The following is a 27597-nucleotide window of genomic DNA, read 5'->3' as shown; positions in this document are numbered from 1 at the left end:
ATACAAGTAAGGATCAGCAACACTGCCGAAATTTGACCGGAAAAAAAGGCGCGCATACATGATTGGTTGGGGCGTCTTGATTAGTGGGTGTTTGGCTAAGTTACATTTAAACAAATTTGTTAAAATCTTAGAAATAAAGTGAGGAGGGGACAAAGGATAGATAAGACATCAAATTAGAGGAGCTTGTCAAAAAGAGAATAAGGTATGGCCTATAAAGGAAGTAGAGCCAAAATACGATACAAAACTAATAAAAATACGACTTGCTTGATATTTGATTGAACTTTATAAGGAGACAAGAATCTAAAAGAAATTCATTGGGAGGAAGCCTTTACGAAATAATATTTTAATTAATAAAGATATATCATACACAAATTTTTTATTAAATTTTATGTAATATATATTATATAAATATATATTTTTAATTTAGACCATTGATTAAATTTAGTAAAATTTGAGATCATTGATCTTATTAATTAAATTTGAGTCTTAGATTCAATTAGATCCAACTACTATTAATAAGGAAGGAAGAAATTCCTTTAGTTTTTTTTTTTTAATTATAGTTTCACTCTTTTATCAAGCTCTTTTTATCTTCAAAATTCTAAAATACTTGGAGCTCATTTTGTTTTAGTTTTACTTGCTCGTAAAAATAAATTTAAAAAATATATTTATAAATATATAATTAATAAAACTAAAAGGGTGACGCACTAATAAAAAATATAAAATTAATATAATATGAATTTTACTCTTATAAATATGATATGAGCTCAAAAGAGAAAATTAGTGACAAGTTTGGATGAAAGGTCTTATTTGAAAGTAAGGTACGAATATCGTTAGCAAGACATTTTATTCTAAAAGCATGAGATAATGTCCTTAGTAAGATAAATAGAGGGCTCATGAAGAGGAAAAAAGGGCAGGTTAGAAGAATCAATATTCTTACACAATATCCTTGAATATCATCTTTACCCTCGCCTCTGCGCATCTCCATCCCGCAGCTCCGGTTTAGCTTCACTGTGCCTTGAGCCAGAGCAGGTTCTCTCTCTCTCTTTCTCTTTCTCTCTGTCTGTATCGTAAATCTTCAAGACATTTAAACATGACTATTGTCTACATCTTGCTTTAGATTTAGCGATTAGGCATGATTTAGATGTCGTGGTTTATGTTATTTTTTGTGCCTTGTCTTGTGATGGTTAATTTACCACGAAGCATTGTTGGGGTTAGATTTATGATGAATTTTTGGGATTTCTTGTTAGGGTTTGATTTGGTGATTAGTAATATTTCCCAGTTTGATTGTTGATTTTTGGGTTTCATGACCTAGGATTTTCTTGAATTGTATAGTTTGTACTGTTCACATGTATTTTGGACGAGCTGCGACATGGTGATGAGTTTGAGAGATAGTCTAACCTGTTAAGGGACTAGAGAGCATGAACTTCTGTTAATAAACAACATTGTAATGCGAGTTAATGAGTTATGAATACTGATCTTGCTCGAGCTTTGCGACCTCGACGGTTGACCTCTCAGCTGGATGCTTAGTCTACCAAGATCGAGTGATGTGCTCCTGAGAGCAAAATAAGAACGTGAAGCTCGTCGGGTGCGTCCCGGACAATGACCCCACGACGCTCAAGTTAGTAGTGTTCGAGGTGAAAATGTGCGATTAGGCGAACAAAGGACGAAAATAAGAATAACACAGTTCCCTCTAAAAGAGCGCGGCAGGGTATTTATAGGGCCCAGGTGGCTACTATTGTTTGGGCCACGTGTAGGCATCTGGGATATGGGCGCCCTCGATCGGATGGCTATCCATGTATCGGGGTCTTCTGTAAGCATTCGGGTCATAATTGTGGACTATCCGACCCGTGAAGTCTAATGCGCGGATCCATTTTTGTAATGCTGAAAATACCCTTCATTAATGGCATTTTCGGTATTTCGTATTAAAATTGGGGTTCTCCTCCTCAAATACACACTACTTTTCTTATTCTACATTCCATGCTAACACCCATCACTTCTGATTCGATTTATTTTCTTGCAGTCACTTGTCCTTTTACTGTGTTATGACATTTATATGGTTCTCTTTGTTAGAGTTTTTTGGTAATATGTCATTGACCAAGTGAACATTGGAAAACTGTTTATGTTGTTATTATCTATGTGAAGATTGTGTAACTGTTGAAGAGTGCTGCTATTGAACCATTCAATCAACCCCATACAGGCTACAGCTTTAACAGCCTGATCTCCATTTGAGCGAATAACCATATGACACTCTGATGTACCTTATTCTTTTCTGGAAGGGTGCCAGGGGTGGGGGTGAGGTGGAGGTCATGGTGGTGTGGAGCTGAAAGCAGTATGTGGTTTGGGTAGAATGGATGGAAATTGGTAGGAAAAAGGAAGCATGATGACTTTTGTATGTTGGAAGAATGAAGGCAAGGGGAAGGGGTACTCTCATTATGCAACAGATTTCTTAATGATTTGGTTCCTCTATTCCTCATGCCAATCTCCTGAGAGCAATTGTTTCCTTTTCCCCCCTCCTCTTTTATTCTTCTCCTTCATCCCCCCACAACAAAAGGAAAAAAGCGGAAGAGTAACAGGGAATAAAATAAAAGTAAACAGAAATGGGTGGCTGATGTGTTTAAGCATTTATCTTATTAGTTGTTAGATCCGTGTTAATACGATATGAGATATTTGCAATACCAAGGATGTTACTACACAGTACACTTTTACATCAGAGAATTCAATGGGTGCTGACTTCCAATTCTGAAGTTGATGTATGGTGGCATCGTTTGTTGAAAAAAGTAATACTAGTGTGGCAGTAGTGTTCAATCAAGGATAAAGTAAGATTTCATGGGATTCATTGACTTGGTATTGGGTGTGTGGTTGTGGTGGACAGGGAGGAGGCAGCAGCTGTGGTGTTGATATTTTGTACTTAAGTGGTGGTTTGTTGATTGGGATAGTTTTGAAAATGAGCTTAGACAACAGGAGCCGGAGCAGAAGCAGGAGCAGGGGCAGGGGCAGGGGCAGGAGCAGGAGCAGTAGCAGGAGCAGGAGCAGGAGCCCAATGGATCGTAAGATGCATGCTCAGCGCTATTCCTATCGTGATGCACCATATAGTCGGGATTCGAGACGGGGCTTCAGGTTCTTTTTAACATGCTTGTGTCTTTTGTTCACTATTACATATTTGGATGGGGAAGGAGGAGGCAACTGATGTATGGGATCATTTAAAATTGAAACCTAATCAGATGTAACTCTTGGCTGCTTCTGCATGCATGTTTGGATCATGATGAATCCGTGTAGTTCTGCTCCTAGAGGTTGTGTGACTGTTCGTCACCTTCTGCTGGTTTCTCTTGTATCTCAGTTCCGTCCCAAAGTAACCGGGAAAACGGAAAGAAATGAACAGAAATTTTGCAAACCTGCTTGAAATATAAATCTAATTACTGCTTTGTTGTCTTTCTCTGTCTCGTACCATTGTGGGTTTTGTTTTCTAAAATTTTACTTTACCAGGAAGACTTCTTACTGAGATCATAAACGTTCTGGTCTGTTCTTCTGCAGTCAAAACAGTTTGTGCAAGAACTGTAAAAGGCCAGGTCATTTTGCAAGAGAATGCCCAAATGTTGCCATTTGCCACAATTGTGGCCTTCCTGGGTAAGTATCTGAAATATAGATTTAAGTTGATAATTTCAATCATGTTCTCACCCTGAATAAGCCATATGTTTCCTGGAAACCTGAGTAAGGTTAAGTAATTTGAGTTACATTAACCAGTCTCCAATCACCATGATGTGGTTTGTGATTTTTCTTACTAAATATGACATCAATATCCATGTAATCTGTGTTTTTCCCTGAATTTGTCAAATATTAGTTATTTTATTGAAATTACTCTAATACATTACAGTAATATTACCTGCAGTCTACACAGCATGTTGGGAGGGCTTTTGCCTCTTACTGAAATTATTTGTTTCCTGCTTAAGTTTTGACACTATAATATGTGGTGGATTATTGATTAACAACACTGTTAGGACTAGGAATGCTGTAAAAATAAGGGACCGGCAAGTTGTGCATGACTATTGCCATGTGACATGACTTTTATCTCAAGATTCTATACGCATGATCTGTGACAAGCAATGGGGAGCAATCCATATTTTTATTTGATTAGATGAATGCATGCGTTCTTGAGCCATGTATCTACTTCTTCATTAGATTTTGTTTGAATTGCTCCATCATTTTTTAGCTATTAGGAGTACTTCTCATTAGCTGCAACTTTATATTACGCATTCATCAGTTGCATTCATCTTTATTAACCTGGCCTCTGAGAGACTTCCCATTGTCCGCTTGTATTTTTCATGTTTGCTTTTTTCCTTTGAAAATGTGAATCAGGCATATTGCATCAGAATGCTCCACCAAATCTCTTTGTTGGAACTGTCGAGAACCTGGCCACATGGCCGGAAATTGTCCAAATGAGGGCATCTGCCACACCTGTGGGAAGGCAGGACACCGTGCCAGAGACTGCACAGCTCCTCCAGTGCTTTCTGGTGATCTGAGGCTGTGCAACAACTGCTTCAAGCAAGGCCACATTGCAGCTGAATGTACCAACGAGAGGGCCTGCAAGAACTGTAGAAAAACAGGTCATCTGGCACGTGATTGTCAAAATGAGCCTGTGTGCAACTTGTGCAATATATCTGGGCATGTGTCTAGAGACTGCCCAAAGGCCAATGTGCTTGAAGACAGAAATAGTGGAGTTCGTGGAGGTGGTTTCCAGGATATTGTATGTAGAAACTGTCAGCAGATAGGGCATATAAGTAGGGACTGTATTTCAATGACCGTTTGCCACAACTGTGGAGGAAGGGGCCACCTTGCGTTTCAATGCCCTTCTGGGAGGGTCATGGACCGCTTTGCAAGAAGATACTAGAGTATGAATTGTGCCTTACGGGTTGACAAATAACCTTAATACCTTTTCTCGGTGCCCTCTGAAGTGAGGTTGATGTTGTTGCACTTCTTAATACTTTGTGATTGAACTTAGTCATACTCTACATTTTTGTTCTCAGGCACTGGTACTAGTTCAGATGGCATGAATGTAATGAGAAGACATGTTTGCGATGGTTTTCATTAGTTATTAGAACTTGATGTTTGTTGTTTGTGATATAAGCAGCTTGAATTCTTTTCCGTTTATCCAGTGAAAACAGGGCAGATATGCTTCTAGTTTAAATCAGCTCATGGAGTTGGTTTTTCTAGTGGGTAAAATTCTTAGTCGCATTGAGGCCGAAGGTGAAAGCACCATTGCCCATCCTTGCTACTTTGCCTCTTTACATGTTATTTTTTTCAATGTGAATAGACATCAATTACCTCATATCTCAAAATTAAGAAGATTACAATTATTATTATCTAAAAAGTTAAATTTTCACTGACTTTTCTTGCGTTAGGTGCAAATATTTATTCTGCTCTTTCTTTAAAAAAGAAAAGTATAAATAATCATCAAAACATTCTTTTGAAGATCGTATATTCACAAAATATAAGATTCTATTTCCATGCAATAGATGTCATCAATTCCGTTGTAGTCTAGATGGTTAGGATACTCGGCTCTCACCCGAGAGACCCGGGTTCGAGTCCCGGCAACGGAATTCTATTTTTCTGTCTCCTCTTCTTTACTTAGTACGTCGTCGTGTTGCAACCTTACTTTTGAACACTTATACCTATAATTTTAATTTCTTCCCACAAGCCCTAGTTTTCAATTTAAGGTACATCTTTTCTATCTTAAATTTTCTCAGAGCGATCCTTCTAGTTCTCTTATGCGATCTCACTGGTTGCTTGTTGGTAGGCTAAAGAACCAGAAGGTATGTTATTTTATTTCACTGCGAATGAAGTCTATTTGATCTTTGTAACTGCGTTGATATTTTGATTGATCTATCACGTAATGCTGGCTGAAGAAAGCCCTATATGCACATACCTTTGTATTGACAGGTGAAAAATCTACACTAGTTTTGCAATCACTGTAGTACCCTGTCGACTATACCTATGTTTTTATTATGAATATTTTATTTGTAGATCAAGAGATTTTTCAGTTATTGGTGAATAACAGGCTGCGATGTTGAGTCTTTACCAAGGGATTTCATACGGGAACGCTAACCCTTATTGTTTTCAATACATATAAAAATGCTTAATTTGGTGATCTCACCCTGCTGTTATGCTCGCCAGGTGCTTAATTAGTGCCTGAAAAGTGTAAATTTCTTATGCATTGAAGAAGTCCTAAAAAGATTGTATCATGTGTTTGAATTTGTGAGGGGAGGCGATCACCTATCTCTATATGTCTGCTTCCAGAAAAGCAAGCAGTTATGCTTATTTGATTCATGTTTCAAAAGCTTGCGGTGAAAGCGTTGGGTGAATCTATGGGAACTATCTAAAGTGCATGCTAAATGCGTTTCAGCTTTGGTCTAAAAAGAAACCGATGTTGAGGTAATAGTGAAAGGATTACGGGAAGATGCATTAATGTGTTGTAAAAGGGAACTGGGCTGGCACTTGTCCTTATATCACATTGGCACCTAAGTGATCCTCATTCATTCAATTCATACCCTGCCTTGATGAAATTTCTTGAGTGTTGAGCAAATTGATATACAATGAAAACTCATGTGGACAATTTATGGAAAGGGAACTGTGCTTGTCTCATACTTCAGGGTTTGCTCAGTGTATGGTATTGAGGACAGTAACTTCGGGCTTGTGAGTTACTCAATGGAGTTGATTTTATGTATACAAAGACCTCTAAGATTTCACATGCCCTTGTCTGCTCAGAAATAATCTAGAATCTATGTATTGGGGAACATTAATTGTACCTTTGCGAGAGTTGAACTTAAGATTCTTAACCGGTCCTTTTATTGGCATCTAATTTATCAGAATAGGAAACTTGTCTTTCCAGGCTTTAAGTTTTAAATCAAATGCTTGATCTCATGTACATCTGTGACGAATATTTTGTGGTCTCTGACAAGATTTTCCGAAATCTAACACTCAACAGGGACTAAAACTTATTTTCCATCTTGGTGTTGTAGCCATGGCTGTTGATGATGATGTGACAGAAGGCTTTGTTTCTTCATTGGGTATCAGTTCTATCAAGTCTGAGCAGGATGGGGAAATGCTTTCAGCCGAAGATGTTGCCTGGGCAGATTCTTGTCTGACCAAAGATCCTGAAGTATTAGACAATGACTGGGATTCTATGAAAGAGGCATTATTGGAAACTCTCAGTGTTCAACACGACTCATCAGCCCATGACGAAGATGAGTTTTCTGAACAGCCAAAAATGGAGACTTCTTCTTCTATCGAGTTAACAGACGATATAAATAATTCAAGTAAACCAGACATCAGCACTACAGCCAGTAACGAGGAAGCAGAACCAAGCAACGGTGATCAGTCAATTCATGAGGAAACTGATGATTTCTGGTCCAGACATAAGATGGAAGATGTTTTCCTTCCTTCATACAATGAAAGTTTTAGAAACCTGGGAACTTCTGATACCAAGGAGGATCTGTTTGTTCAAGAACTCCAATTGGATCTATCTACTGAAGACATATTCAAGGTATGGGATTTAAACATTCCTTCTGAGGATGACGACGACCTTACTAAACGGTTGCATAAGGCTCTTGAACAGAGTTCGTCTGAGCCAACGACTTCAGTTTCTGATCAGTCTAAAGCATGGAAAGGCTTGAATGATGATGAGTCACTTGATGATCTGATTTCCGGGATAGCAGACCTCTCATTGAGTCCGACTTCTCGCTGACTATTTGTCGAGTCCGACTTCTCGCTGACTATTTGTCGAGTCCGACTTCTCGCTGACTATTTGTCGAGTCCTAATATCTCATAGCTCAAGAGTAGCTTAAATGCCTGGGCTTTGTGTCTGTTAGTTTTATGTTTTCATATTTGCAGAATCTTTCCATCATTTTATCATCTTTGAGCATGCTGTATATTTCTTTTCCAGTGATACTAGTCTCAGCAGATAATTATTTTTTTCTTTAAATAGAATCTTTTGAGGAAAACTTATGTCCTAAATTACAAGATTTGTGTTGGAATGATGTATAAAGCAACAATTTGTTGGTGGCTTGATCTTCTATGTTGCACTAATAAGCAGCTGTTTATGCTTGTCTTCTTGTTCTTGGGATGTCCGGTGTATTGGGCCGTATTTACCAACACCAATTTGATCACAATCAAGTCCAAATGGAATTAGCGTGCTTGTCTAATCCAATGGCTGGGGATGAATCTTTTCATACGCGAGTCCCAATCACAAGCCCAAAACTATGTATATATATGTATATGCGTCTTGGAATCATAATCAAATTTGGGCCATAAATCGACCCAAAAGGTGATCACGAAGCTAGTATGATCTTGGTGATGTAATCACATCTGACGTGGCACAGCCTACGGTTGATACACTGCTCACCGTATCCTGAGACTAAATAATGACCATTAACACTCAATCAGAGTCACAACCGCATCAGGAAAGATCACAACCTCACGTTTCCGGTTTCCCTTTCCAGTAGGAAGAATCTCTCTCCCCAAAGTCCAAACAGTGTGTTAAAAAATATCAAAGGGTTTTCCCGAATTTATTTCTCCAAATTCCTTTTTACGAGGTGGGAATAATCCCATCTATTTCAACCACTTCTGCACCCTCCAAGTCAGACAAATCATCTCGTCCACGTAGCAAGTCCTCATTGGTCCACTCATGACAGCCTCAAGCTGCACATCTTTTAACACTATGTGCACATACTGTACATGCATATTATAAATTGGGGTGCGTGAGTGAAAGTGTGTGGCAAAGAGAGTAAGAGGGGGATAAGATTTTGTGCTAAGACACTCAAAACTTAACTGGAAAAGCACAATGGCCTCAGCATCACTCCTCAAGTCATCTCCTGTTCTTGACAAGTCTGAGTTTGTTAAGGGCCAAACCCTTCTCCGGCAGCCCTCCGCCGCTGCCGTCCGCAGCCACCCCAATGCTGCCCCATCTTCTCTCACTGTCCGTGCCTCCTACGCTGATGAGCTCGTCAAGACCGCGGTAAATAATAAATATTGCAGATTTTATGAATGGAGTTAATTACTGAATTCTGCACGTATTTTGTATTAGTACATACTTAGAATTGGTGTACAATATTTGTTTTGAATCAAGTAAAACTATAGGTCTGCATGTAGAAATCTAACCGTAGCATAAACTGCTGATGATGCCTTGATGAAGACAAGAAGTCAAGAACTGTTCAAAACCATGTTTTGCATTACAAAGTTTCCTGATCATTTGATCCTTTAGAATACTATAATGTAAAATATGAGCATAGGATATACAATAAAATTTTATAAAACCAACTCCTTTTTTTTTTGTTTTAATGGTATGTCTAGACAGGATTATAGTGTAACAATGTGGTATTGTTATGTTGGTCTAGAAAACCATTGCATCACCAGGGCGGGGAATCCTTGCGATGGATGAATCAAATGCGACCTGCGGGAAGCGTCTGGCGTCCATTGGGCTGGAAAACACAGAGGCTAACCGCCAAGCCTACCGCACCCTCCTTGTGACCGCCCCCGGCCTTGGTCAGTACATCTCTGGCGCCATCCTCTTTGAGGAGACTCTCTACCAATCCACCACCGATGGCAAGAAGATGGTGGATGTCCTTGTCGAGCAGAAGATTGTCCCTGGCATCAAAGTCGACAAGGTTACGAAAAATATATATATATCGCTTGAATTTTATGCTATGTGATATGTGTGTGTTAAATAGAATTAGAGATGCAATATTATTTTGTAAAAGAAGATTCAGACTGAATTATATAGTTTATGGTTGATTGTGTATAAAAGACGGATTGGGCTGATGCAGGGTTTGGTTCCCTTAGCTGGTTCAAATGATGAGTCCTGGTGTCAAGGTCTTGACGGCCTTGCTTCCCGCTCTGCTGCTTACTACCAACAGGGTGCCCGTTTTGCCAAATGGTAAGAAAATTTCTCTACTGTAATAAGCAAGAGCTGATGAATAGTTGGTGTAATGATTCAAGTTTTAAGAAATATGTAAGTTCTCATCTTTTCCGTGATTCAGGCGTACCGTTGTCAGCATTCCCAATGGTCCTTCTGCATTGGCCGTGAAGGAGGCTGCCTGGGGCCTGGCTCGCTATGCTGCCATTTCTCAGGTATAATATCGATCATTCAGCTTTAATGAAGATTTCTCATACTAGTGTATAGATAAGTCAATAACTTGGACGAAAATCAAATGAATTTAGTATAAAATCAGCTATGGAAAATGAGAGAAATGATAAATATGAGTTCTGTACATTAACACTCTATTTGGTGTAAAGGTGATGGAGAAGGGAAAAGTAAATTCGAGAGCAAATACAGCATAAGTGGAGAAATTTCGTTTTTCCTTTCCTTACCAAAATCCGTGATCTAAACAGAGTCCAAGGATCTTGGATTAACTAGTCTAATTACTTCTCATTGTTTTGGTGGTGTTTAGGACAATGGATTGGTCCCGATTGTGGAGCCAGAGATCCTGTTAGATGGTGATCATGGCATTGACAGGACTTTTGAGGTTGCTCAAAAAGTTTGGGCTGAAGTGTTCTTCTACTTGGCTGAGAACAATGTGATGTTCGAAGGTATTCTCCTCAAGCCCAGCATGGTGACTCCTGGTGCCGAAAGCAAGGACAAGGCCACACCTGAGCAGGTTGCTGACTACACCCTCAAGCTCCTCCAAAGGAGAATTCCCCCAGCTGTCCCTGGAATCATGGCAAGTATCCAATCTCTCTACTTTTCGTTTATACTGTATATATATCATGATTTTGGAAGGGGTGCTGTTGAATCGAATCAATAGAACAACCAGAGTCCATGCTTGGTTTGAGCACTTTTACTGCATTTAAATAATGTTTGAGTTTGTTTTAAGTGTTAACATGTTGAGATAGATTGGGATTTTCAAGTCAAGTTGGTATTTCTTGAACTTGATTGCTATTTTCAAGCTTATGGAGTCATTAAAGTCAAGTTTTAAAATCAATCTTGATTTGCGAAATTGATGAGCCAGCGGCTGAAGTGAGGTTTTAGTCTTAAATCAATTGTGGATAGAATAACATGATTCATTTTCCAGTGAAATAGGCCTGGTTGCTTTTGAGATGGGTCGTTCTTAGGAGGTCAGTCTACTTGAAGTTTTAGTACAATCACAATCATTTATGTAACAGACCCACAGGAACTTAGACTCGCTCAGACTCCCCAGGACATAGAATGATCCATGAGACATGCTTTGTAACATATTGTGAAATTTTTAGAGTTTTTTCTAGGTAAACTAACAGGTATACCAACACTGCCTTGATGTTTTCTGCAGTTCTTGTCTGGTGGGCAATCCGAGGTTGAAGCTACCTTGAACTTGAACGCCATGAACCAAGCTCCCAACCCATGGCACGTTTCATTCTCGTACGCCAGGGCTCTCCAGAACACATGCCTGAAGACATGGGGCGGGCTTCCAGAGAATGTGAAGGCTGCCCAGGAGACTTTGCTTGTCCGAGCCAAGGCCAACTCTCTGGCTCAGCTTGGAAAATACACAGCTGAGGGAGAATCCGAGGAAGCCAAGAAGGGAATGTTCGTCAAGGGCTACAGCTACTAGGCTTATTACATTGTACTACCAAAGGAAAAACAGTTTATAGATGGAGCAGAAGTGTGATAAGCTTTTGTACGCTTATAGCAATTGAGACTGTTTTCGTTGATTACATGTGCTTTTCTTAACCTCTTAATAAGCCTAATGCTGATGAGAAATAGTTAGTGTGTTTGTATCAGAACAGCATGGTATATAAATTTTTCCATACTTGGTGGTTTGAGTACATTTTCTCTGTGTTGACAACTGTCTAATAATCAGCAGCGTAAGAGAGCCAAAAGTTCTTATTGGCTACTTAGGATACAACATAGGTCAAGACTAGTTGCAACTGAGGACATTATTAAATATTTACATTCTGGTACTTTGTTTTATAAGATGATAGGAAATACAGTTTTTATTTTTCAAAGGACAAAGTACAGTAGAATCAATCTTCATTGCAAGTGACAAGGAAGTGAATAATTGATATTAAGTTACTGCCTCATTCTAGACATGGTAACAAGGCAAGATCAAGGATCACTATTGTGAACACTTGAACGACGTCTAGCAATTTTTTGAAATTAAAAAAGAGTCCCTTCTCTCCAAGAACAACTCTCAATGCTTGCGACTGGACAACAGTAAGAGTTGCAAAAATGGAGTGCACATAGTTCATCAGTATTGCTACCGTGAACTCCAAAAAGAAAAAGGGTTGTGGCTCTGGTTGTTTTTTAGGTTCTGTCTCATATCCCTCGCCTCTTTATTGCCGACCACCTCAAAGCAGGGTTGTTGGCTGCAAGAAAACAGAGAAAAGAATTAAATTCCTCCTTCTAAGTTAATATATACTGCAAACTCACAGAGCTTATGCTTGACTACTCGTAAGAACTCGCCTCTTTTACTTCTCAGGCTCCTCTCTGAAGTACCTGTTCGGAACCATAGTTTGAGATGCATGATTAATATCAACCAAAGTATCCACTTGTTCCTTGATAAGAAGAAAATTTAGTTTCCAAATTAAATTTAACCATAGTTTAGAGTTAAAAACCATGATACTTAAAACATTGCCATAAAAAATTAAAGACCTGGTTATTAGCAGCTCGGTCGTACAGCCCTGGAGGTCTGGCATTGAGGTCGATCAAAAAATCCTCCATTTTCTCATCACTTTCAGAACTGTTACCTATAAACGAGTTTGGAGAAAACCGATGATTTTGCAGATTCTCTTTTTCTCGGAGACGGCCCTTTTGTGATCCCAGCTCCTCTCGGCTTCCAGGCTTATCATTCCCTGGAAACTACACAAGTTCACCACAGAAGAAGTAAACCATGTGTCCGATATTTAATTCTTGCAAGAATGAGAGCAAGCGTCTTCAACATCAACTACAAACCTCAACTCTCTGCCTGAGCAGGAGATATCTTCTGTGGGTTCTTTTGCCACCTACGTGGACGATCATGTCGCATTGCAGACAAAGAGAACTTCCATCGATCTCGCAATAAAAGAAAGCTACATAAAAAGGTTGATGAAGGATTTTTGACAAGATTGTTACTTTTTAACATGAGAAAAAGGAAGGATTTGAAAAAGCATACCAGGTGCATTTTCGCATATGTCGCAACGCGGGACTTCACTTAGCTCGGCAAGCCCAACTCGTATGTGTCTACTAGCAAGCTTGTTACACGTATGAACCTGCCAACGCCATGTTAGCCTATTCATTGTGGCTATAATCACTGCTAATCTGAATATGCTGAGGGGCTCGTCATGCCGCTAAGTAAATAAACCACAGTATACCACCAAAAAGCATTAGAAGAAAGAAAAAAGCTATAAGCTCCTCTTCAAGACTGGGCCGAAGCCATGACAAGAATAAAGGCAATGCACAAGCAAACCAAATATTGAAATCAAAAGTTATATCAACTCAAAGAAAAAAGTGTCATATGCCTCCAAGAATTCAGATGTTCAAAAGGGTGTTTGGCTAAGTTTATTTAAAAGATATTATAAGGTACGATATTTTTAAGTTGTTCTTGAAATTCATAAGGTGGTTTTGAATGTTCGGATGAAATAAGATAACGAATCTATTAAAATTTTAAAATTAAATTATGACATCCTTATGGAAATCTAATATCTTATCTTGGAAACTTATAAGCTGCAGCGCTTAGAAATTTACAATAGCTTCTCTCCTTTTGAACATCTTACCACGTGTTTGTGGGAAATTCTAATTCAGACCTAATTCGGTCGGATCTTAATTAATTTATGGTAAGTCAGTTTATTTATCGTATTATTAGTGTACAACTCAAAAAGACTAACCAATTACATACTAAGTACGCTCTATAATTGATTTGGTTCGACAAAATATGATCGGTGTAAAAGAAATTCATATTAAAAGGCTGTTTATGAGTTCAGGACAAATAAACCATTCATGATTGTCTTAACTATGGGACATAAATAAGTTACACGCAACTCCTTAATAAAAATTATAATAACAGCTAGATAAGAATCTATCATAAGTTCATAAGCTATGAAAACATCACCAGAGACAGCCAACTAATCAGAATCCAACGCATACTCTACACAATCTTCAATGCAAAAATACACTCAAAACTCATACTAAAAAAAGAAGATCCCAATTAGATCCACACATCTATACATCCATTCACCTACCCAGACACAACCAGAAATACCTTATCATCACAAGCACGACAAAGCGCCGCTTCATCCGCCGCGCAGAATAAAGTCGCCGCCGCACTCTCACAAACGTCGCACAGCGTCCTCATTGCCACTATTTATCTCTTCAATTTTCAGTTACCCCACGCAGATACCTCTTTCACTTCACAGTCACCACAGACATACATATACATACATAAATACGCGTATAACACCTCGCCATAAACTTACAGATACGGGCAACTATACGTATATACGACTCAAACACACACTAGAATACACTGACTGTGTGTTTGAATGAAGGTTACGTATTATTGAGACAAGGCGAGGTTTTCGGCGGCGGGTTTTTATAAGGTGTGGCAGGGGACAGAACAGTGGCTGGGCCGGGGTTCCGAGGAAGGCGTGCAGGATTTCGGAGGTACAAGGAAAACGGGTCAACAAGTTGCGTGCGAGGTTTTCTAAGCTACCTCGCCAGTGCACAGTAAACCGGGTGTATTCACTGTGCTTAGCTGCCGCGTCCCCATATATTAGTTGATTTGGGGTGCATCCCCACTTTGCCCTCATCAACTAATAACTTTCACACAAGTGTCCTCATATTCTTGAAATTTAAAAAATATATGAAATTAATTATTCTCCAATAATGAGTTTTTTTTATTATTTTATAGATCCTGTTAAATTTATAGTAAGATATTATAATACAAAACAAGGTGAAATAGAATAATTTAAAATTGAAAGAATATGGGAATAACGTAGTATAGAGACACATGTCCTACTAATAATGTGACACTATAGGAATAATTACACTTTTCTTCCTTGAAGTTTGATTTAATTATACGTAAACCCCTGAAGGTTGAAAAATTATATTTAGCATCCTTGAGATTTATTTTCATCTAACAAATTAGTTCATCCAGTTAGTTAAAATTCACCAAATTTGCTAATATTAATAGAAAAATTAGAAAAAAGATCTATATTTATGACCAAATTATCCTCATACGTCTTCATGCATTAATGAATGCGAAAAGGCATATCTTAACCATTATAAATGTCATTTAGACAAAAAAAATTATTTGGTATATAATAAGTCAATCGATGGTCAATTTTCATTCAATTTTTTTTTTAATATCAACAAATTTGATATGTTTTAACTAACGAAAGGGATTAGTTGTTAGACAAAAGTAAATGTGATGAGTGGTATATGTAATTTCTAAAACCACATAGGATCTACTGTAATTGCACCGAATTTTATGAAAGAGGAATGTAATTATCTGTAAAAAAATAAAAAGAATAATTATAAGAAAGTACCAATTACTATCTCCCAAACTATAAAAACATACAAATATTAGTTGATATGATTTAGCCGAAGTGCGGCATGCAGTGCAATCAATGTTCCATTTGGTGCAATGTATTATTTGTTCTAGATTCATAAGAAACTCATAGTTTTATCCTAAAACAGCATCTTAATACGGGATGAGACATTTAAACTTATAAGTCTTTATTTTTTACGAAACTTATAATTCTATCTTAAAACGGCATCTCAACAAGGGATGAGACATTTGGCTTTATAAGCATGATTTCGTACAAAGCTCACAATTTTGCCCTTATCGACATTTTACCAAAAAATGAGATATTTAACTTACGTTCCATTCGAACTCCTTATTTATAATTAATATGGGACGTATACCAACACTAAGCAGTTAAGCTAAAAGATTGCATATGCTTTTGTTGCATTACATTAAAAAAAAAACAATTAATTTCTTAAGTTTATCTCTATTACAAATATATTTAAAAAAAAAATTATTGGAGTTAAAATATTGAAGTATAGGGTAGATCCACAACCAACAGCCACGTGTAGAGAAAACAAATTATTTTTATATTTTGTTTGAAATATTTTATTAGAGTCTCATCAAACTGCTGCAGAAACCTCTTTGCTAATCGGAATCATTATTTGGAATGAAAACAACCCTTCGTCCATTCCTAGCCACCACTCTCATATCTTCTATGTCCCACAAATATTTTTCTCATTGTACATGCTGTTGTCATTTTTGTGCAATTGGGCCGCCCCAACTTCCACATTCGGCCCAACACACCATGGACCGACCTTATGGGCCTAGCATTTGGGCATGTCTATGGAAATAAGGGGGTGTTTACACACGCTTTTCAAATTTTGATTCCCTAAAAACACTTTTGAAGTGTTTTGGATGCTTATTTCTGCTTCTAAAAGCACTTTGGGGGTGCTTTTTTGGCTTTTTTTAAATAAATATAATTTTATTTTTTACTATTTTACTCTTATTATAATAATTTAATTAAATTTTATTGTTTTTATTTTATTTTTAAAATTGTACATTTAAAGTTTATATCGAAGTTTTTAAATAATTTAAATTTTAACAATCATTAAATTTACACTTTCATATATTTAATATTTTAAGTTTTTTCTATTTTATGCATTATATCATCTAATTATATTATTTCATTCACATATAATTATTTGATAATTAATAAAGTAACTTTTTTATAGTCATGTAAGTTTAATTATTGTGCATGAATTAATATTATATTACTTAGTGGGAGCATTATTAACTTAAATATATATTTTATTATTTTTAAAAACACAAATATGAAATACTAATCGAAATAAAATTTATGATTTTTTGTGAAAAATAATTATTAGTGACAAACAACAAGTGAAATAATAAGCAAAAAAAATAGTATCTTTTCAACACATAGGGACAAAACAGTCTTCCATCGATTAAGTTTTATTTTAGAAGTGATTTTCTCCATGCATTATTCAATTTAGCTTTTATCTATTTTTTTTCACTTTTTTTACAAACACTGCCCACTTTTAATTCTACTACAACTTTTAACTTTTTTCTACAAAATTCAATTCTCTAAAATCAGAAGTTTTTGGAAACACTCGATAAATAAGAACTTGTCTAGAAAAAGGGTAAATCACACTTTCAGTCTTTATATTTTGGGTCAAAATATCGGTCCCTAAATTTTTTAAGGTGGATCGGTTTTTAATCTTTATAAATTATAATAATTTTGATCCAATTAATTAAATTGAGTTTAAATATGTTAAGTGAGGGGGGAATCAAATTGATCTCAATCTTAATAATGTGAAAGATTATGAAGTAAAATCAATTTTCATCCGAAGTATAGAGACCAAAAGTGTAATTTATCTTTGTTTGGAAGTACATTGCAAAAGTTAATCTGGTTGGGTTTTCTTTTTATTAATATTAAATACATTTTAAAAACAAGACGACACTTTTTAAAATGTGTATTTTTTTTAGAGAATAACTTTAGTTTCAAAAGTGCTTGCTGAAATTCACTAAATATTTAAGCAACTTTAATAGTATACATTTAGTGTAACGAGACTTTATTCGATTGGTAAAGTTGAAAAATCTCACAATCACAATATTATAAATTCAAGTCCTACAAATATATACATATATTTTTTATTCGAAAAAATATATTTTGATTTGTAATAAGTCGAGACGATGGTAAATTTCGTTCATTTTTTTTGTATATCAGCAAATTTTGTGAACAAAAACTTACTTAGTTCATCCCTTATAACATTAGTTTGGGCATTAATATGTAGGAATATTAGTGTGAAGTGAAATAGTTAAAAGAGTTGAATAGATTTGGAGACGTCTATTAGTGTTGATTAATGAGGGGATGTTGATTGGGCCCACGCCCACCTTCAGCCGGTAGGTTTAGACAGGTTGGTTTGTGGGTAATCATCAACTGTCTATTGCTTAACCACTTACCTCTCTTCTTTCTCTCTTAACAAAAAAGTCAACCGTTTCCTCATAATTTAATCATCTTACGCTCATCATTTCCTTGAATTTGCAAACACTTTGCATTGGAGAATATGTGCCCATTTTGCCTCTCCCACTTTCTCTTCTTTTCATGTAAACACTTGTCATTTAGAATATAAATTTATATTTTATTGACATAAAATAATAATAATAATAATTAACTATAATTTTTCTTTTTAACAATAACATCAAAAGAAAATTAATTAATATTTTTTTATTTTACAGAAAAAAAATGGTAATACTGCTGATAATTTTTGTCTTCATTACAATATATTTAAACTTTACCACGTTTATTTTATTTGATTAGTTTATACAAACTAAATAGTATAAAATCGTATGTTGTTTACTTTGAGAGATTGGAGTCATTGTTCACCATAGAAGCTCCATAATTCATCCCACCAACTTTGGTGGGTTGAGTTATCACGAGAATAGTGGTCATTGGACAAGGACTTGAAATATCTTTTTTCTCCCCAATTCTTCGCCTGCGTTTACCTTTAGAATTATGTTGGTAATTTTATTCCTTTATTTTTTTTGTTGGTAATTTTATTTTAGAGTCTTTTACTCTAGCAATATTTTTTGCGTGATTATTTAGTAATAGTGAATTACTTTTGTTTGTAATTTTGTTTTAATTATGCTGTTGATAAAATTCTATGTAATTTATTATTCATTATTTTTGTTTTAATTTTATGTGAGGATCACGATTATTTATTTAGAATTTTTCGAAATATGCGTGTCGCAGAGTATATTGCACAATGTGAAAATTTATCTTAATTTTAAACTAATTTATCTATGCTATGGCATTTTTCAAATGGACTTAAAGAACAAAAAGAGGCGCAACAAGGTCATTTACCCATTTTATGTATAAATTATACCAAACTTAAAAAAAAAAGAATATAATATATTCCAACATTAATTTATCAGATACGTGAACAGCATAGTAAATGATGATTATTGCAGCAGTACAAGACCAAAATAGGTAAAAAAATAAACATAAAAATAAATGTTGTATGATAGTGTTGAGATTGTATTTGATGGTCTGAAAAAATGGTCCAAGGTGGGGCGCAGTTTAATGATTTCACCATGTTACTTTCTGCGGTGAAATAATGATTTTCAACCTTCCTTTGCTAAAATCTTACCATAAGTCTACGTATTGATGTCTTTTAATTATGGTTCAAATTTTATAAATAAATTTAAGTTCATCTGTTTGAAGTATATTAAATGTGTGGTTATGTATTAAATTTATTTTATTGCTTTTAATAATATTAAATGTATTGTATTATACAGTTCATTGATTAAAGTATTGGTATAATTATGTTATTGTTATATTAAAAAATAAAACCTTAATTTAATTGACTAAATATCACTATTTATGAGATTGTTAATTTCAATTATATTAATATGTATAAAATTATTATTTATTTTAATTTGAGTGATTAAAAAATAAAATTATTTTTATATTTAAATTAATAGAAAAATGAAATGAGAGATGAGGCAATGTTGCTCGAAAAATACCAAAAGAAGTGGGAGAACTTGTAGTACAGGAGAGAGGGTGGGCGGTGGAGCGCGCCATTCCGAGCTAGTGGCGCGTGGAGTCTGGAACTCAACGCAACGGTAAAGTTATTGGTCCAGATACTCCCGTTGTACCGTAGTCTACGCCCTTGAGTTCAATCCACCGACGACGCTCACGTGGGCACGTGCTTCTCCCCCAGGCTTTTCAAAGTAAAGCAAGGGCAAGTTCGTCATTCTATGCTCTCGTCCATTCCCGGAGGCGCAACAAGTATAACGTTCACACTCATCTCGCCATTTACGCCTCACTTAGTTCTGTCACTGTGTGCGTGTATATATATATATATATGTATACACACAATATTTATTTGTATATGTATATATACATAGAGAGAGAGAGTGAGAGTGAGAGTTGCTAATGGCGTAAGAAGTTTCTCAACTTCAGTTGGGGTCGGGGGGTAAGATTTTTCACCGATTTTTACTGTTCCATTTAGTGTTGGTAGTTTGATCTTTGTCTTCTTCTTGTTCTTACTGCTTCCAGAAGTATTATATTCACTTTACTAGATGCGTAAAGTATATTCACCTGAACAAGACTGGGGGAGAACTCAAGCGTCGTTTCTAATCTTCAAGCTCACGCTTCAAGCTCTTTACTTTTAGAGAGATGAAACTTTCTGCAGTTGGGTTTTCGGCAATTAGAAAAAGTTTATCTGAGTTGCTAATCCACAATATCAGATAAGCTTTTGAATGTGTGTGCATTAAATGCTTAATCTTGTAGGGGCATTGTTACCAAAGTAAGCACGTAATTGTTATTAGTTTTTTCGTCTTTCAAAATTAAGGATGGAGTTGCTCGTGGTTTCATGACCAAATCCTGATTTTTTTTTTTTTTTTGAGGTTTTTGCATTTGATGTTTAAATTTATGCGGGAATTCGACGATTACATTCTGCATTTATTCTGACTTCGCATGGGGGGAGCTTCTGATCGAATTCAATTACAAATCCTAATCTGAAGTATAGGTTCAATAGGAAACAACATGAAAAGGTGAAATCTTGATGTAACTGTCACCGTATAAAGTTGTAAATGATGTATGTTTTTTGTATACATGTTGTATCTGTATGTATCTGCGAGTGAGTGTTGGGGGTCCACTATTCATGTTTTCACCGGCCATTTGTAATAAAAATTAAGAAATCTATAAAAAAGCATCATGACTTGGACTTGAAGCATAGTTGGGGTCCCCATTAAGCAAAGCTATCTAATGTTGATTTTTGTTTTGGGACTCTGTCAAAAATTGGAACTTTAGGTTTCTGTTGGAAGAAAAGGCATGAGGCCTAACATTAAGCAAAGTGATTAATCACAACCAACCCCTGAATTATTCCCTTTTTTCTTAATCAATATTGTATTAGTTGGTTAAACCTTTCTATAACCAAGCTTTCTTTGTTGCGGATAAACAATCTATTGACCTGTTCTGGTATTTTATTTATATTAGAAGGCACAACAACCCTGTTGTTCACTGGTCTAACTGCCTTGCCATGTTGGGCTAGCGAGATATGTCCATTCAGTAGTTCTGCATTGATTGTTCCTTTATTTGGGATTTCCAAGAAGTTCAAGTTATGGACGTTTCATCCTTCATGCAATAAGCCAAAACAAAGGGGAAATGGGAGCAATGGGTGCAGAAGACTTGATGAATTGGGACAAGCTGCAAGGTATGGGGAATGGGACAGAAGAGAAGATTTTGGTGTTGGTGAGGTTAAGGCCTTTGAGTGAGAAGGAGATTGCACGGAATGAAGTTTCCGACTGGGAATGCATCAACTCAACGACCATTTTGTACCGGAACAGCCTCCAAGAGCGGTCTGGACTTCCCACAGCTTATTCATTTGGTAAGCGGTGCTTTTATTTATCCCTGGATTTGATAATTTTTCCAGTTTAGGAGGAGAATTGATGGATCTCTAAGCATAATTTATATTTGCTTTTTATACTGTCTGAACATAATTTCTCATGTTATATTATCAAGTCCTTAGTAGAAGGAATTGAAAGTATACCGTGTAGTTTTTCTTGTTTCAGGATAATTCTGGTTGTGTTTTACTTTATTTATAGAGTAAGTATCTGAACTTGTTGCTTGACGCTGGACTCTATTCCAGGATATTAATAGTAAATTTGATGTTAACCAATGCTAAAAGTTAACAGATTCCTCTATGAATTTGAAACAAGGAAATCTGGCATGTCAAATATGTCGCTCCCTCCTCACGTTTATATATAATTTTTAAGATTCCTTGGTGATTCTGAAACATCCATTACCCACTGTTTTATTGTATCTGTTTACATTTATGTGTGTAGACAGAGTATTTAGGGGTGACTGCAGAACAAGGGAAGTTTATGACGAAGGAATAAAGGACATTGTTCTTTCTGTTGTTGGTGGCATCAACTGTAAGTTGAATTAATGAAATTACTTGGTTACTTGTTACTTTCCGGATTCTGTTTTTAATTTCACTTATTATGTGATATGTAATTGGTTTCAACTAATTGACAAAACATTTTGGACCAATTCATATCAGCAACTGTTTTTGCATATGGTCAAACAAGCAGTGGAAAGACATACACCATGAATGGTATCACTGAGTATGCAGTGGCTGATATTTATGATTATATTCAAAAGGTATGTACGTTCGATGAGGATCCTGGATGACAGCAGACCAAATTGTTTCTCTACATTAGAGAAGTGCTTTTCTTTCTACCTTTATAAGAAATCTTAATGGAACTTTTCTTGGAAATGACAATTTTCTTCTCTCTCCTCCAGCATGAAGAAAGAGCATTCGTCTTGAAGTTTTCTGCAATGGAGATTTATAATGAAGTTGTTAGAGACCTTCTTAGCACAGATAATACTCCACTGCGGCTTCTTGATGATCCGGAAGTGAGTTTGAGTTACTATATTCTTCCTGCATGCTCATCTACGTAGCTTTATTTAATTTTCCTAATTCTGCAGAGAGGGACTATTATAGAGAAGCTCACTGAGGAAACTTTGAGGGACCGGAATCACCTCAAGGAGTTGTTATCCATCTGCGAAGGTTTGGCAAACTTCCTCTTCATTGTTTGGTCTATGGTTGTAGCATTGTTATAATATAGTGGCATGTGTCTTTTTTATTTATTTTAACTTCTGTATAGCACAAAGACAAATCGGGGAGACCTCGTTGAATGAAACAAGCTCTAGATCCCATCAAATTCTTAGATTGGTTAGCTCCCTTCTCACTCCCCATACATCTTATATTATAATATCAATTTTTCTTTCTTTTCTGGAAAATTTGAAGCCTCACAGTTGGCTCGTTTTTCTTTAATTTCTCCAGACAATTGAAAGTTCTGCTCGTGAGTTTATAGGGAAGGGCAACTCAACCACCCTTGCTGCTAGTGTGGTAAAAAAAATTGAATTTTTTGATAAATTAGCTTACATGTATATGCTAATTCCTTCAATGGTTTAAATAAATATAAGTTGCTCAGGTTTGTAAGTTATAGAATTCGTCGCCTGCAGAATTTTGTTGATCTGGCAGGAAGCGAGCGGGCGTCTCAAGCATTATCAGCAGGGCAAAGACTGAAAGAAGGCTGCCACATAAACCGCAGTTTGCTGACTTTGGGAACTGTCATTCGCAAACTTAGGTTAATTGATTCTGATTCCTTTGCTTCCTCTTTTACAAGCTGGCTGCCCTAAAGTTTCATAAGTCAATTATTAAGTGTAGTCACCAACTCATGATATTGAGCTTCCTTGTGTTTCACCTTGAGATAGTTGTTGATGTTTTCATTTTCACTATCTTGCCTGCTTAGGCTGTGTTTTTTTCTTTTTACTTTTTATTTTTTATTTTATAGAGGATCTTGAATCTATAATTGTCTATGGGTGTCTCTCTGAGGGTACTAGTCTTACTCCCCAAAAGTTTCACTTTGTGAGGAAATCTTAGTTTGATAAAGGATTGAGGCATGATTGTCATCACAATGATGATGGATGCTCTCTCTCTCTCTGTGAGTTCATTGTCTATCTCCACACCCACCCACCCACCCACCCTGTTCTGTAGATTTCTGACAATCTTATGCATGGGTAATACTCCTTTATTGATTTGTAATATATGTTGCATATTGTACGTTATATCCCCATCGAGTTTTTGAGCTGTTTAACTTAATGCAGCAAAGGAAGACATGGACACATAAATTACAGAGACTCAAAGCTTACACGTATACTGCAGCCTGCCTTGGGAGGCAACGCAAGAACAGCTATCATTTGCACCTTGAGCCCTGCTAGAAGCCATGTTGAGCAATCAAGAAATACCCTTTTATTTGCCAGCTGTGCAAAGGAAGTATCAACAAACGCAAAGGTCAACGTAGTGATGTCTGATAAGGCATTGGTGAAACATCTGCAGAAAGAGGTTGCCAGGTTGGAAAGTGAGTTAAGGACTCCAGGATCAGTATGTGACCATGGAGCATTGTTAAGAAAGAAAGATATGCAAATTGAAAAGGTTATGATTCTTCTTTTAGGAAATAGCAGACTTATCTGGTCTCCTTTTACATGTGTCCATTAATGATCATTTCTCAGTTCAACTTGATTTTCAATAACATCAATTTATCAAGATTTTGAGCTAGTTTATTTTTCAATAAATGAAACGTGGACGAAATCTAACATGCCATATATTTTGTATGTTTACTCAGTCTCATTTAATTATTATTATTTCCAAACAGCGTTATTCTGTTTATTCAGGACTGGGAATCTTCTGACAATTAACAGATCCATAAACCTAGGATATAGCAAGTATATATGTATATATTCCTAAGATAAAGTTTATATCAAGACTAATGTGATGAGTTATTCCTCTTATATGTACTGCTTACGGTTGCATATGAGAAACCCAACCGGGACACGATCTTGTATCATGCAATTCTTGGTTACAAATAGCTCCATGCTGATGTGATTTCATCTCTCACTATCTGCAGTTGGAGAAAGAGATTAGGGAGCTGAAGAAGCAGCGAGACCTTGCTCATTCTCGGATTGATGATCTACTACGAGCTATTGAAGGTGATAAAGGTTCACAAAAAGTCAACCAAATTCAGTCAGTTCATGGAGACTTTAGGAGTAAGGGAACTTCATACCTACTGCATACAGAAAATAGTGTGGATAATTTTTCATCTGATGATAGATCTGACCCAAGCCAAGAAATTGAGGATCCTGAGTTAGGAACTGGAGAAGATTCTGATGAAATATATAAGGAAGTTCGATGCATAGAGATTGATGAATCAGGCCACGACAAAATATATGAACCACTGGGCCAGTCAACTAGTGAGAGTGAAGAAAGCATGCCAATGTTGTCCGAGCCTGGGAGTGTCCATATTGTCGAACAGCAGACATTATCAGCTTCATGTAGACAAGATAGTGGCACTGAAGACGGTTATGGTATGTTGCAGCAGAGAATTCGAGGTGGGCAGAACTCGATAGATTCTCTGTTTAGACCTCACCCTGATGCATTATCGCCTGGGGCCCCATCAACTAGTATGAAAGTTTCTGGGAGCCAAAAATTGACAAGAAGCCAGAGTTGCAGAGCTAATTTAATGACTGATTCACCTGACTTTCACATTGCTGAACAAAATGAAAGCACCCCTCCAACTGTGTTGGATAAAAGCTTCACAGGAAGACCAGAAGGTGCCTCCCTAAGGAAGCAATGGAAACTTCCTCCTGTGATCTATGGTGCAGATACTGTGATCCTGTCCAGAAATGATTCTCAATCTTCTGAGTTTAGTAGTTTTATAGATGAAATAAAGAACCAGACTTCCAGCCATGGCGATGAGGATATTCCTACTCTTGGTTCTTTTGTTGCAGGACTCAGGGAGATGGCAAAGCTTCAGTATGAAATTCAAACTGGCAATCAGGTGAGAGTGATACTAATCTCATACATATTCCATTCTTCTATCAAGTAGCAACTATCTTCTCGTACTTTTCTTTCTTCTTGTTTTTATTTTTCTTGTTAGAGGAGTTTATCCTGGCTATTTGGTTCGTACTGGAAGGAGAACATACCTATGATTTTAAACCTCATGCTGTGTTCTTAGGTTCAAGAAACAGATATTATAGATGAAAAGAAAGCAAGAGATATTGCTTTGGATCCAATGAATGATTGGCCCCTCAAGTTTGAGAAGTTGCAGAAATTGATAATTGAACTGTGGCAAGCTTGCAACGTTTCGTTGGTCCATAGGACATACTTCATCCTCCTTATTAAAGATGACTTTGCGGATTCCATTTACATGGAGGTTGAATATAGAAGATTATCCTTTCTCAGGGAAACATTTGCCAGGGGTAACTCAGCCATACAAGATGGCCGTAATCTTACACTGGCATCAAGGTATTGTCTGAAACTCTCTCATTCACAATGAATTGTGTTTCACTTTCAGAAGTTTGTTGTGCTGTCCATTGAGGTGAGTGAGTGTGGTCAACATTAACACAGTCGTGGAAATGCTGTTAAAACTTTAATTGGGCTGATGGGAATGTCAACTAAGGGGTGAGGACTGGGACCAGTTGTGCATATGCAAGATGTGGAAGTTATAACACAATTTAAATTTAGGATAGTTACGTAAAACTTAAAAAAGAACACATTGTTTCTAAAATTTCACTTTGCACTCTGTCCTGATTAAGTTTTAGATTATAGATTTCCTTAAAAGGTCGAGTAACCAGTTGGGCATCTGTAACGTTAAAAATGACTGAAAGGGTGTTGTCAGTTAATTTTCAAAGATACTCTTGTAGAATATGGAAACAACATGACATTGTCTATGTAATCATCTCTCTAATTTTGGCAAAATTGTTTAGTGAACACAAATTTATGTGTCGAGCAAAAGTTGCTGATGCTGCCTATTATTAGGTCACATGCTGTTAAGTTTTCTCTTGGAGTGAATGTTGGAACTTATCTTCAATTATGTACTTTTCTCGAACTGATAGCAAAAAAGCTCTTCGTCGGGAGAGGGAGACTCTGAGCCGGCTCATGTATAAAAGCTATACAGAAGACGAAAGAAATAGACTCTACGAGGAGTGGGGCATCAGTTTGAACTCAAAACAGAGGAGGCTGCAGCTCGTCCACCTTCTATATAGTGACACTGAAAATATGGATCACATTACAAAGAGTGCCGCCATTGTAGCAAAGCTCATTGGTTTTTCGGAACACGGCCAAGCCCTCAAGGAGATGCTTGGACTTAGCTTCAGACCTCTACGCACAAGCCGAAGATCCTTCAGCTGGAAAAACAGCATGGCATCTCTTTTATGAGGCAGGTGGAAATGTCTTTTATGTATCAGAGAAACTGTAGTTGGCATTTGGTATTTGATTGAGTAGGAGTTTAATGATTGATGTGTCAACTTTTGTGACGATCATTTGTCTGAGTTTACTAGAGACAAGGGAAATTCTTGGCTAGATTTCTGGCCGTGTATGAATGAGGTCGAAATGAACTTGAAACTCTTGACATTGAAACTGTAAAATTATATATATATAAAGAACAACAACAACTCGCGAGAAAAGTATGCTCTGGCCCCTTTGGTTCCGAGTGAGTTTTCATGGGAGTATTCGTTGGTCGCTTCACGCTTGATCGAAATGCATGATTAAGTAGGTTTCAATATGATAACTGTAATCAATTCGTCAGATATTTTAATTTAGAATAATTACATTGTCCTCTTTCTAAGTTCGATGTGATCATAAGTAAATTCAATGTGAATTGAAAATTACATTTAGTGTTTTGATATTTGTTTCTATTTGATAAACAAGCTTTTCTGATAGTTAAAATTTATCGAATTTATTAATATTAAAAAAATAAGTGAATAAAATTTTATATGTTTTCCCGATTGTCTTATTAGTGATTTATTGAAAGTCAAACAATTATTTTTTATCAAACTACTCTTATACATCTTCATACGCTAATACGAGTGATGAGGTATAACTTCACCCTTATAAAGATAATTTGAACATAAAAGATTTATCTAAATTGTAATAAGTCAATAATAAGTTAATAAGAGGTAAATATGAGTTTCCATTCGATATTTTCACTAACTTAAGCAAATTCGGTAAATTTTAACTAATGGAGGGATCTATTTGTTAGA

General features: G+C 36.4%; 5 protein-coding genes and 1 non-coding gene across 10 annotated transcripts; 5 read left to right on the top strand and 1 right to left on the bottom strand.

Annotated features, from left to right (window-relative positions):
- Positions 1-868: 868 nt before the first annotated feature.
- On the top strand, positions 869-5121 carry LOC105172924 (uncharacterized). The gene is made up of 4 exons (XM_011094542.3): positions 869-1029; positions 2873-3117; positions 3532-3624; positions 4354-5121. The coding sequence occupies exons 2-4, from the start codon at positions 2945-2947 to the stop codon at positions 4883-4885; spliced, it is 798 nt and encodes a 265-aa protein (XP_011092844.1). The 5' UTR covers positions 869-1029; positions 2873-2944; the 3' UTR covers positions 4886-5121.
- Positions 5122-5521: 400 nt separating this feature from the next.
- TRNAE-CUC (transfer RNA glutamic acid (anticodon CUC)) lies at positions 5522-5594 on the top strand. Its single transcript has one exon. It is a non-coding gene; the product is annotated as a tRNA-Glu (tRNA).
- Positions 5595-5647: 53 nt separating this feature from the next.
- LOC105172925 (uncharacterized) lies at positions 5648-8061 on the top strand. 2 transcript variants are annotated; one of them, XM_011094543.3, is made up of 2 exons: positions 5648-5807; positions 7014-8061. In XM_011094543.3, exon 2 carries the CDS (start codon positions 7016-7018, stop codon positions 7736-7738), a length of 723 nt encoding a protein of 240 aa, XP_011092845.1. In that variant the 5' UTR covers positions 5648-5807; positions 7014-7015; the 3' UTR covers positions 7739-8061. The 2 variants fall into 2 exon arrangements, with proteins under 2 accessions (XP_011092845.1, XP_020552890.1); XM_020697231.2 differs by having other exon boundaries at positions 5654-5807; positions 6980-8061.
- Positions 8062-8757: 696 nt separating this feature from the next.
- Positions 8758-11789, top strand: LOC105172926 (fructose-bisphosphate aldolase 1, chloroplastic). Its single transcript, XM_011094544.3, has 6 exons — positions 8758-9007; positions 9387-9656; positions 9816-9925; positions 10029-10119; positions 10440-10709; positions 11295-11789. Exons 1-6 carry the CDS (start codon positions 8834-8836, stop codon positions 11571-11573), a joined length of 1194 nt encoding a protein of 397 aa, XP_011092846.1. The 5' UTR covers positions 8758-8833; the 3' UTR covers positions 11574-11789.
- Positions 11790-11937: 148 nt separating this feature from the next.
- LOC105172927 (B-box zinc finger protein 19) lies at positions 11938-14733 on the bottom strand. Of its 3 annotated transcripts, none has more exons than XM_020697269.2 (6): positions 14199-14733; positions 13113-13287; positions 12914-13029; positions 12614-12820; positions 12425-12457; positions 11938-12327 (listed from the first exon to the last, which is right to left on the bottom strand). In XM_020697269.2, the coding sequence occupies exons 1-5, from the start codon at positions 14289-14291 to the stop codon at positions 12437-12439; spliced, it is 612 nt and encodes a 203-aa protein (XP_020552928.1). In that variant the 5' UTR covers positions 14292-14733; the 3' UTR covers positions 11938-12327; positions 12425-12436. The 3 variants fall into 3 exon arrangements, with proteins under 3 accessions (XP_020552928.1, XP_020552927.1, XP_011092847.1); XM_020697268.2 differs by having other exon boundaries at positions 12425-12516; positions 14199-14730; XM_011094545.3 differs by having other exon boundaries at positions 11976-12327; positions 12425-12516; positions 13113-13209; positions 14199-14716.
- A 5067-nt stretch (positions 14734-19800) lies between these two features.
- Positions 19801-27095, top strand: LOC105172929 (kinesin-like protein KIN-7E). 2 transcript variants are annotated; one of them, XM_011094547.3, is made up of 13 exons: positions 19801-19960; positions 20986-21376; positions 21834-21923; positions 22052-22152; positions 22294-22407; positions 22480-22561; positions 22659-22726; positions 22838-22903; positions 23020-23144; positions 23665-23992; positions 24465-25394; positions 25572-25861; positions 26452-27095. In XM_011094547.3, the coding sequence occupies exons 2-13, from the start codon at positions 21154-21156 to the stop codon at positions 26771-26773; spliced, it is 2739 nt and encodes a 912-aa protein (XP_011092849.1). In that variant the 5' UTR covers positions 19801-19960; positions 20986-21153; the 3' UTR covers positions 26774-27095. The 2 variants fall into 2 exon arrangements, with proteins under 2 accessions (XP_011092849.1, XP_011092853.1); XM_011094551.3 differs by lacking the exons at positions 19801-19960; positions 20986-21376; positions 22052-22152 and having other exon boundaries at positions 21836-21923.
- Positions 27096-27597: the final 502 nt, after the last annotated feature.

The sequence above is a fragment of the Sesamum indicum genome, linkage group LG10 (genome assembly GCF_026168435.1).
Source record: "Sesamum indicum cultivar Baizhima isolate 11 linkage group LG10, ASM2616843v1, whole genome shotgun sequence".
Lineage (NCBI taxonomy): Eukaryota > Viridiplantae > Streptophyta > Magnoliopsida > Lamiales > Pedaliaceae > Sesamum > Sesamum indicum.
This window is presented reverse-complemented; position numbering and strand designations above follow the sequence as displayed.